We start from the raw sequence: 12,095 nt of genomic DNA, 5'->3' as shown, positions 1-12,095 counted from the left end.
ATGAAGATAGTACTCCAATTCGTGTAGCATTTTTTAAAATCTGTTTTATTTTAAAATACTTAATCTGCCATTATAGCTTTTATAAGTAACTGCCAAAAGTCCAGTTTTTTCGATGTTTATAAAGTAATTTAAACTATTTTATGCAACTAGGAAGGGTCAGTTTTGCTTTTCTGACTGCTGTTGTGCTTCCTTCTCATTTTTATTTGCTTTTTTTCCCTTAAAATTCGATATTTCTCACAAAAAAAGGATGTTATTAATAAAATATGCAATTACTATACTTCTATGTAAGATCATTTTATAAATATGTAAATCGTAGCTTAATGAACTATTATTTAGATTTGAAAATTAATCAACTGCTCTTCAAAAGTATTTGACTTTAAAATTATAGAATGTGCGATTTAATAAGAAGTGATTTTTTTACTTGATAACAATTTATATCCATAGCTTTTTATTGTAGAATAGTTCAAATAGCAAAAGGTTTTGATCTTTCTTAAGATATTTACGTTTATCTTTCTTTAATTTTATTCCTCTTATTTATTCTTTTTTTTTCTACATTCGACATCAAGTCAAGCGTAGGAAAATAAAATAATAATCTCTAGAGAAATCTTTCTATAATGATGGATAAATAATCATAATTTGAAGCAATAGAAAATGAAAGAAACTCGCACAAAAAATTGAAAATGCCAGAATTTTCAAATCATTAGGTTTTTTTTTTGAAAAACAACAACTCAGTTTTAGGTTTTTAATTAAAAATAGCCCTTATGGCATGTTATATTTCATATTTGCAGTTATATTATAGCAGGAAGTAGTTAGACAAACATAGTATGCTTTACTTCAAGTTAATAGTTTATAATTAACAGTTTAATAGTTTATAATTAACAGTTTAATAGTTTATAATTAACAGTTTAATAGTTTATAAATAACAGTATAATAGTTTATAATTCATGAACTGAATCGAATCATAATTTTTTGTACTTTTCTCGGCATATCTTTATAATTTCAAAATTCCATATCTCATAGATTTTACAAAGCAAAACTGAATGTAACGTAAAGCCAAAATAAAATTGCAAGAAATCACTTAAATTTGCAATAACTTTCGAACAAATTATAATTTCAAAACAAAAACAAAAAACTCGTTCTAACAAACAAAAACCTAAACAAACATGATCCCTTCAGCATACCAAAATATAAGTCAATTTACAGCATACAATACAGCATACCAAAACACTATACGGGCCGCTCCACATTTCTGCGGCCTGTAGAGCGACCCGTATGGTGTTTTTTTCTAAAAACTTAGCAGTTAATGACTCACGAACAAAATATCTAAAGTTAATTTATTTATTTTTTTCAATTTATTTAGTACAATTTTGTGCAATTTATTTTTTCTACTTATCTTCGTAATTTCAGATTTGTAAATCAAATAGTTTTCTTTTCAAGCAGAAAAACAGAATTTAGCGTTAAGTTTAACTGACGAAACAGTGGTGGTTTCGCTTATGATTTAAAATAGAAAGATAATTAAATGCATATCATAAAAATTAATGCACTCCTGGTTAACTATATTCGCTCAAAAACTTATTCCTTCTCGAGGAAATTTTATTATTTTTATTTTATAATCTGTATTGAACAGCCAACTCAATTCATAAATTATAAATATCGATGTTCAACTCCGTATCCTAGTAATTTTGAACCCAATCCCGAAGACAAGGAAACTCCTAGATCAATCATTGAGGAAAAAGTAGCCTTCATGGAGGACTTTTTGATGAAACTAACCTGCATTTGCTTTACACGAAGTTTTTTTTTCTATAGCTAACAGTAGCTAAACATAGAGTTAATTAGGGCTATTTATCTCTCCTAGTATTTTGAGGCCGTAGAATCCACCGGATGTTTTAATGTTTAATAATTAGTTGTATATTTTGAGTTCGAATAATCTGTCAGATATTTCGAAGTTTAAAAATCCCTTGGATATTTTGAGTTCTGACTATCCAACGAATATTTTAAAGTTTAAAAATACTATGTATACTTTAAGGTCTAAATATACGTCGGATATTTAAAACTCTAAAAATCAATCACGTTTTTTGAAGACTAAGGATCCACTGAGTATTTTAAAAATCCATTTGATGTGTAAGACCTAAAAGCCTTTCAATTATTTTGTGATCTAAAAACACATCGTAAGTAAAATATGTTTTTTTTAAGGATTTATAATTTCTTGAAAAAGCACATGAATTTGACATGACCAATGAAAATTAACTCAAGCTTTTCCAGTTTTCGTGAATTTATTTGAATTTTTGTAAACATCTTTGCAGGCAGTGCTCCGCCACTTGTCTACCTGGCCATACATTTGGAAATGGTTTCGAAGAATTGTCTATTCAATGCATTAAACGTACTGGAGAATGGTTACCTGAATATGCGTTTCCTGACTGTCAAGGTGACAAATTACCTTTTGTTTCATAATATTCGATTCAATTAATATTTCTGAAATATTTAACAACATATATCCCCCTAAAATCAGATAATTGGAGAAGTACAATAAAAACATTAAACTACTCAAATACACTGGTAGACAAAATTAAGAGATGGAAAGCATTTTCACACATGCAAGATACCCGCACACCGCTCCATGTGTTTGACAATGGTTCCATGAATGCCCAGAGGTACAGGCAGGAGATCCTACAGCCCTATGCGAGTCTTTTCAGGGGCGCTGTTGGCACTGAGTTCATTTTTATGAACGACAATGCGCGACCACATAAAGCTCTCATGGTTGATGAGTATCTGGAAAGCGAGGATATTCAACGAATGGATTGGCCAGCCAAATCCCCTGACCTGAATCCTATTGAACATGCTTGGGATGCTCTAGGGAGAGCCATTGCGATGCCCCAACTTCCCCCCAGAACCATTCTGGAGTTAAAAATTGCTCTGGTGGAAGAATGGGAGGATCTTCCACAAGTCCTCCTTAACTCCTTTATTAACAGCATGCATACTGTCTGTCAGGGATGACCATACACCATACTAGAGGCAGCACACACTGTACATGCCTCACTTTTATTGTCATCTTTCATCCTTAAGTTCAGACTACATTGGATTTATTGGCAATATGTCTTGTCAGTGAATGGTACTTTCATTTTTGTTTTGCATACTTTATTATCATGAAATAAGCTATATCCATACCAAATTTCATTTATATATATTCAGTATTTTTTGAGATATTTGGGAAAATGTCTTCCATCTCTTAATTTTGTACACCAGTGTATATTGGATTTCTCTCATTAGGGATTTTTATACAATTCATAAAAAATTTATTATTTTAGATATTATTTTTGATGAGTATGGGGCGAGTAGATACATAACCTTCATCTATGAGAAGGTACCCCACCATAGAATCAAGTTAATCTGTCTTAGATACTAGTGAATTGGAATTACATTTTTGTAGTGGTATACACACTACAGTGAGAAATAAAATAAATAGTTATAATTATTATAAAGGCTCCTCAAAAGTAAATGATATCGCGACTCGGAATGCATAAGCTCAATATGTATTGGTTGAGGGACGACATATTAGACAAGTGTTATTGAATTTTCAATAAATAGGTGATAAGCTAGCCTTCAATAAGCTACATTTAGATGTGGAACTTTAGAAAGTTTTCAATGCTTCTCAAATTTTTTTTCTTTACCATAGCTTAATTTGTTAGATTAATTTCATCTCTTTTATATTTGTACATAATTTATTAATTAATTGTGATATTTTGTGCCTAATTGATTTATTATTTGCGATGATTTGTACATAATACCATTGGGGATACTTTGTAACATTTCTGCATTATTTATTACCGATTTCTAAAATATAAGCTATAAGTTGAAATAGAGTTTTAAATCATATTTCGTTTTCAAGGAATAAATAAATAAAAATATTTAAGCTCTCTTTCCTTTACGCCGCAAATATTAAAAAAAACAATGACATTAGATTTGTTTTCGAAATCAGATGTATGATATGGGAACAGAATTAAATAAAAAAATTATTTTTTTAATGATATAAATTGCTAAAATATTTCTAAAACTTTATTATATAACTGTAGATCTGCACAGTGTATTCCATAAACTGTGTCAATAAATTATAAAATCTTGATCAAAAATGAAATAAAAAAATATGCTCATAAAGCTCAAAAAATAAAACTTAAGTTAGCCGATACATTAACTCAAATCCTATGTCTAACTATTAGGTAAATCAAATTTTAAAAGATCAAAACCACTAGAGGTGAAAGATTGAAGATGTTTTATTTAAACTCACCTCGTTCATCTGCTTCAAATTTTTTAAGCAATCAAAAAAGTATTTGTGCATTTAATATAATTAGATTCCTAAGAATTCCTTCGTTAAGGAATCGTTCGGCTTTCAAGATTACTTTTTTTTTGTTTAAGTAAAAATATCCTAGCACTAATATTTACACCTTCTTTAATATATTGGTTTCTTTGAGAAGTAATTTCATTTATGAAAATGTAAGATGTTTTTAGCGAATAAAAATTTTATCTAATTAAATATTTTCCTTTCTGGTTCAATGCCGTTTCCATCGTTCTGGCTGCTACATAATTCCACTCTCATAAGTCTTTTTCTTTGCTTGGCAAAAATTTATCTAGGTGATTTTTGGCATCCTCATTTGAAGTAAAGGCTTTGCAATCTGATTAAGTTGTAGAGACAGGAACAGTAGACTACCCATTTCTCCTCCAATTGTACGGCAATTAAAGTTTAGCCTTTTGAACTGTTTTACCGTATTGTTTGACGTAGCATGTCCTCTTTTGGACTTGCGCCACTAAACTCTACATTCAATCCAAACCAAATCCAATTTCTCCTTCTCAAAGATGATGCGGATTGAGAATGGATAATTTTTTTTTTCACATTTAAAAAGACAACCATAGACGTCAACGTGATAGCACAAATACTCAATCGAATTTCTTCACAAAGAAACCTTGCTGTATCAAATGAGCATCAGCTAAAGTCTGAAGTTGCAGTGAAAAAATACAATCACGTTCTTTGTTGAGAAAAATAGAAATTACTTTTCGAACCACTCAATATTTTTTTTATAAGAAAGTAAATAAACAAAAACGAAATATTTCGGTTAACTGAGTTTACATGTCAATTATGACAACAATCAGAGCTATTTAAATTAAAGGGCATAAAGCAATGAAAAAAACAACAGATAAAATTGAAGGCCGGGATAGACTATCGGTAGGGCGCATGTCCGAGAGTTCATGGGTTCGAACCCCACCGGCCGAAGACTCCCCGTGTAGTAAATGGTTACTGATGCACGGTAAATCTATCGAGTCGCAAAGTCGTCCATGTTACTTATAACAAATCAATACCTCTGGGGGTACTGGATAGGAGATCGATTCAGGTCAAAATTATGATCCATGGATGAATGAATGGATGTATGAATGGGACCGCCCTATAAACGGGTGTGACGTATGGTGTGTCAGAAGTCGAATTCTTGGCCACAGATGGCGCCACTGAAAAACAGGAACAATAGCACTCCTCTGCCTAAACTGGCATACGAAAGCAAGCAAGATAAAATTGAAAAAGAAAACAATGTACAATTGTATAAAGTATGCAATACTGGTGATAATACAATAGGTATATTAATGGGTAAGTACAAATGAGGGTATGAGCAGAGCTAGCGCATGAAAGACGTTATAGGACGTTATAGGCGTTATAGGATAGATGTTATAGGATATAATCGCATGAGTTGTGATCACAAAAGACTGAAGTTCGATTCTCAGTTGCGGCGTGAAGCCCACTCATCTTTAGATTGGTGGCTTGTTTGAGAGACACCAGCTTGTTTGAGAAATAAAAGTGACCTGTGCACAATACTGACAGTACCGCAAACATTCCATTGGTCACAGAATTGGAGAGGGGTAACCTCCATTTACACCTTGGCTCACAGTTGATTGTTGTTAGAATACTTTATTTTTGTGGAAAAGAGTATGGAGAGCACAACTTTGTAAGGAAGGTACTTAATGACACTTTTTTTATATTTCATGTTTTACAAAATTAAGAAATATTAAAGGCGGTGAGTACAGCCTTACATATTAACACCTTACATATTAAATCCTTAAACCACTACGTGTTTAGGAAAGTAATAAATGGACTAATAATAATAGTACATGGTTTATACTGTAGCACTAGGCTGATACACAATTACTGATACACTTAACATTACACTAATTCACCAATAAACTCTGATTTTATCTTCTTATATTTACCTAAATCTATTTAAACTTCTTTATTTGGGCATTTAAAGTTGCTCATTAAAATCATAACACATGCACTCATGTCTAAGTCATTAAAAATAAAAATAAGAAACTTTTAAAAATTTCACTCCAACGAGAAAGAATTTCTTCTGTTTCATTTCGTAAATAAGCAAAGCATTTTGTTTAATGAAGCACTTCAAAACAACAAAGTGATCAATATTTATATTTAAAGCATATCTTCAGGCAATTAATTTACTTACACGAACATTAAAATGCTTCTTTCAAAAATAATTTTGAAAACAATTAACTTAAAAAACTTTTGAATCCAGTGATGCCCGTTTCTGAATTAAACTAAATTGCTGTTATTTGTTTTCTCTCAATTATTTATTCGCTTCTTTTTACAAATCAAGTTTTAAATTTGAAATAAGACACGTATATTTATCGATTTTAAAAGCTAATTTAAAATCTTTTTTTTTTCAACAAAAGGGTATTTTTATGCTTGTTTTTTTTTCTGGAAATTCTGTTTTTAAAGAATGACAAAAAATGGAAGAGTAAAAATAGTAGAGTTTCTTTCATTAGTAATTTATATAAACAAACTCACGTTTTCATCTTAGAAATAAATAAACAGCATGCATTTCTGTTTCACCGTATTTGTTTGCAAATGAGTTGCGTCGATGTTTTATAAGTTTTAGCATTTTTATATGCAGACACGTTTTCAAATTTATTCAAAAAACTAAAATTCAAGTAGAGAATTTAATTTAAATGTTCTGAAGAAAGTTAAATTTTAACTATAGTTGGACTTTACTTTTGTTTTAACATTACATTTTATAAAGAATTTATTTTTATTTTCCTTAAAGCCTTATTTCAAAAATAGTTTTGCTTTAAAAAGAAACCTAAATGAGCATTAAAACAATAAAGTTACTTTTAAAAAATAATAATCATTGTTCCTAATTTTTATTTAGTCCGTTGTTTAGTTCATAAATTAATATAAATATCAAAAAAGCTACAAAAAATACCATTCGTTTTATCGAAAAAATTTTAATTGAAACTTTGAAATTAAAAATTTATAACAAGGAAAGGAACTATATAGGTAGGGTGTTTCAAAAGCACCATGAGGATGAAAGTTTGTCACTGAATATGGCTTTGCAAATTACATAAAGAGGGTAAAAATAGCGAAAATCCTGTACAGATGCAATGGTAAGCTTGAAAATCAATATTAATAACTGCATAGGGCATTCGAAATGGCTTTCGCTAAAGTCACTGCACAGTCTACAACGACATAAAAACCATTCCAAGATGCTCTGAACGAAACGTGAGCTTTTAAAGTCTGCGAAGCGATGCCAAACCTCGTTATGAGGTCCTCCGAAGAGTTTGCAGGCGTCGCGTAAACTAGGAATTTAATGTGACACTCCCTCCCTTAGCAAGGAACTCTCTTAAAAGTATGTTTATAGTATCTTTTGCTGTTGTTTTTCCTCGTGGGGTCGAAATCTTTGTATTTAACGATTTTGCTCTCTCAACATAATTTGTGACCCTGTGTTCAATGGTAAATTTTCATTCCCTTAATGCTTTTTATTACCCCCTGAATTTTTTGATCGAATTTTAAAGTTTCTTAAAAATAGATGCATAATCCAGGGATTCCCAAAAGGTGTTCCACGGTTCCTTAGGGCTCTGTGGATGGATCTCAGGGGTTCCAAGAGTTTGGACATTTTTTTAGCCAGTTGTGATTTTGGAAACCTGTAAATAAATTTGTATCGAATTAGTAATCTATTATTTATTTATTCATTCCATTAACTTCATGCAATTATATTTAATCAAAATTCATAGGAAGAAAGAAAATTTGAAACATTTTTTTTATTTCTCTAATAACAATATAATGAATAAGATATGAGTTTGTCGAAAATTACGATAGTATTTCGCATCGAATAAAAATAAATCAAACTCAACAATGAAGAATTATGTTTTTCTGCTAAACCTTCTCTGCATTTATTTCGTTCTTTTTCGTTTTTAATTTAACGGACACCATATTTCAGTTCATTAATTTGCAGTTTAAGCTTACACTTAAATCAAATTAAGAACTAGACCAAATGCCGTTCTAGACTTGTGAATTCAACCGTTTGACATAAAACTCAACTTCAAGACTTATCTTGATTTAACTAAACTAAACTCAGTGGCGCGACAGCTCATGGAGGACCGAGGCCTACTGTACCCATCTCAGTTTTCTTGACCTTGACCTCTGGGGTGCAGGAGCAGATGTTCCGGTCAGGTGGTCAGCCGAATGCGAAACCCCCAGTGCTTAGTTCCCAATCGTGCTTAGTACTCATTTATCGATCCACTGAAGGGATGAAAGGCTGAGTCAACCTTGCTCAGCCTGAGGATCGAACCAGGGACGTGTGGTGCAACAGCGCGATGCGCTACCGCTCAGCTACCGAGCGTCATCTTGATTAAACGCTATGATAAAAAATATTCCACTCCCCAATATATAGATACACTACCTGTCCAAAATTATCCAAACACCCGTTTGTTACAGTGGTGGAAGCATAATATTGGGGGAGGGATATTTCTCGTGGTTTGGCCTGGGTCCCTTAGTTCTTGTAGATGGAAACATGAACTCTGAGATGTATGTGGACAATGCTGCACAATGGACAATGCTCTATGGCAATATTTCGGCCCATTTCTCTTCCAGCAGGATAACTGCACCATTCGCACATCGAGGTTTACACAAACGTGATTTGACGAAATGGCTGTTAAAAAAGTGGACTGGCCTTCTCACAGCCCCGATCTAAATCCCATAGAACATCTTTGGGAAGAATTATAGTGCAGATTAGGTAGAGGAATTGACTATCCCCACTTCAGTTGTGATGGAAGGCCTTGTAGCGCATCTACCACTACCAAATTACAACTACAATTCACTAGTATATAACACGTGCTAACTTGATTCAATCACTAGGTGCCTTTTGATAAATGAAGGTTGGCAATGTCGATAACTCCTCCCCCCACATTGGTGACCTTCGGACGTGATGTGAACACGCCTACGCTAACAGTAACTCCCACTTCGATCTGGTAACGCCTACTTCGATAGATGGTCCACATTGAACGGTTGACTTGCTACTTGTGACTGCGAAATTATCCACCTCCTCACGCTGTTGCTCAGTCTCGTCTCGATCATACACAACGTCAACCTGCATACACCCGACTGCTAAAGGCAACACAGGAGCGACAAAGACCATGATCTTATTACAGCTCTCATGACTAATGTTCAAAACCCGGTGACCTTAATCCAGCTCTACCGGTGTGTCACAAATACAGCAACTAGTGGTATTTATGTATCGAATTCTATCACAGCTATGATACTTGTGGGGGAGTACTGTATTCTAGACTTGTGTACACAAACGTAAATGGGTGTTCAAAAAGTGGACTGGCCTTCTCACAACCCCAGTCTAAATCTCATAGAACAGTTTTGGGACGAATTAGAGAGCAGATTACGTTGCCAGACAAATCGACGTCCTTACTGCATTCGCTCACTTCAGATGTGATGGAAGTCAATTCCTATGGTCACCTATGAAAAACTGGTGGAAAGTCTTCCAAGACGTGTGCCAGGGTGCCATCGATGCAAAAGGGGGATCACATCATTTTAATATGTATCCCAAGTCCATACCACTGGGAGTCCGGGTTCTTTTGGTCAGATAGTGTATTAACGAAATAATAAATAACCATTAGATCATTACATACATTCAAAATAATTAACATTCTTTCGCTAAGTGATTTGTTGACAACCCCTAATGAAATTTATTTGCGAAGTTTCGGAGTTTTGTTCCTAAATGAGGTAGGGTTTGATAACCAAAAAAATTGGGCGCCGGTGATATAATTAATTTAACTGTGTAATATATAATTATCAGTATACACCGAAGAGCCATTACATTATGACCACCCTCCATCTATAACAATGGGCTCGCCCAGGTTTTCATGGTTTCTCGCCCAGGAACAATGTTTTCATAGGGCACATTAGGACCCATGATCCTCATAGAACAATCCCTGACGTCTGTAAGCTACTTGAACATAGTTGCAGACCAGGTTCACCCATTCATGGCTACAGTTTTTCCTGCGGGGGATGGTGTTTACCGACAGGATAACGCACCATGTCATAAAGGTCGAATCGTCATGGATTAGTTCAAGAAACATTCCAGTGACTTTCAAGTCATGTCTTGGCCCCCAAATTCACCTGACCTTAATCCAATAGAGCATTTGTGGGCCTACTTGGAAAACCAAATTCGTGCTGCCACACTAGCCCCTCACAATGTGAGGGAATTGCAGGACCAGTTGGAGAGCACTTGGTACCAGATACCTCAGACTACCTATCAGCACCTTGTGGAATCAATGCCACGGCGGGTGCTAGCAGTTTCGAGGGCTAAAGCTGGTCCTACATGTTATTAGCAGGGTGGTCATAATGTAATGGCTCTTCGGTGCATAATACAATAGGTGTAAAATATATTAAAAGTTTAAAAATATATATATGTTTAGAACCGCGATGGCTCAGAGGATTGTGCTTTCGCCTTCCAATAAGGTGAACTAGGCTCGAATCCCAGCGATGGCTAGTCGATACCAATGCCTCATCCGGCTTGCACCAACCACAGTGCTGAAGTGAAATATCCTCAGTGGTAGATGGATCATGGGTTAGAATCCCTTTGCTGCCAGGCTAACCGAGTGAGGTTCTTGTGGTCTTCCTCTCCATGTAACGCAACTGCGGGTTAGTTTCATTAAAAAATCCCCTACGAGTAAAAATTTCTCCCAATACTTGAATCTGGAGGTTCCCTTGTCATCTGGATTAGGTTCAAAAAAAACAAGGCTACGGAGTTGACGACTAGTAGTCGTAAACCCGGAAAAAATTGGGTTTATTCAACAAGGGTTTTAAAATAAAATAAAAATATATGTTTAGTGTAGCACGTAAAATTTCAGTAATTTTTGAATAAATTAGTTTTTTTGCAAAGAAAAAAGTTGTGTTAAGCTCATAAGCAAAAATGGTCCTTATTTCAGTACGGCAACGTTTTCATATCTGCTGTGTGTAGAGCTTCCCCCGTGGCATCTTTTATTACACGTTGAACAATAGACAATTTTTGAAATAATTATTGAATTATAATTATTTTATTTCATCGCACTCTTTCTACATTTTTCTTCAAAAGATCGTAATTTCAAGTTTTAACGCGCCTAAGAAAATGTAATGTGAAAAAAAATGTAACGTTAAGTTGAACACCCAAGACAGTGGCGGTGGTTCTTATGATTTTTTAATATACAACGACAATAAAACAAAAAAATCTATATGAAGTCTTGCGTATTTTTAAATCTTTTAGAAATTAATTTTGAAAATCATACCGAATAACTTTGTTGAGAAAAAATTGAAATCGAAGCATACTAAATTAAGATTTTAAATTTCGAAACAGGCAATTAAGTCAATAGAATAATAGACATTTCTTTAAAAAAAAAATTTATTTTAATTTTTTTTCTAACACTTATAATAGAATAATTTATAATAGAATAGTTATAATACTTTAATTTGTAATAGAATAAGCATGATTTATATACTTTTTGCACTGTTCAAAAATATAAAAAAATCAAAACGTACCCTCCATTTAAAAAAAAAGAATAGTTTGAAAATTGTACCCCCTAAGGTCTGTTCGAACCTGTTTATTTATAAAAATGTATTTTTTTAAATTTATTTCTTCAAAGCATAAAAGTTCCTGAAAATTTGCCTGAAACTATTGAAGTTATTTTCAGGAGTGAATTTATATATATTTGTATTTGTTTTCTCTCAACTTTTTTCTTTCGTTTTTTATTTTCCTTACAAGACAGGTTTTGAAACAGACAAT

The 12,095-nt window shown here is 33.1% G+C and overlaps 1 protein-coding gene across 1 annotated transcript in view; it reads left to right on the top strand.

Moving 5' to 3' along the window:
- The window catches only part of LOC107439698 (uncharacterized), a 310,740-nt gene that overhangs the window by 77,696 nt on the left and 220,949 nt on the right, over positions 1–12,095 (top strand). The window contains exon 33 of the mRNA XM_087152696.1: positions 2,304–2,425. Within this exon, the coding sequence (XP_087008822.1) occupies positions 2,304–2,425 (122 nt within the window). The remainder of the gene's footprint in view (positions 1–2,303; positions 2,426–12,095) is intronic.

Source organism: Parasteatoda tepidariorum, chromosome 10 (genome assembly GCF_982258835.1).
Source record: "Parasteatoda tepidariorum strain Cologne lab strain chromosome 10, Ptep-v5.0, whole genome shotgun sequence".
Classification (NCBI taxonomy): domain Eukaryota; kingdom Metazoa; phylum Arthropoda; class Arachnida; order Araneae; family Theridiidae; genus Parasteatoda; species Parasteatoda tepidariorum.
Note: the sequence above shows the minus strand (reverse complement) of the source record. Positions and strands in the feature narration are given on the sequence as shown.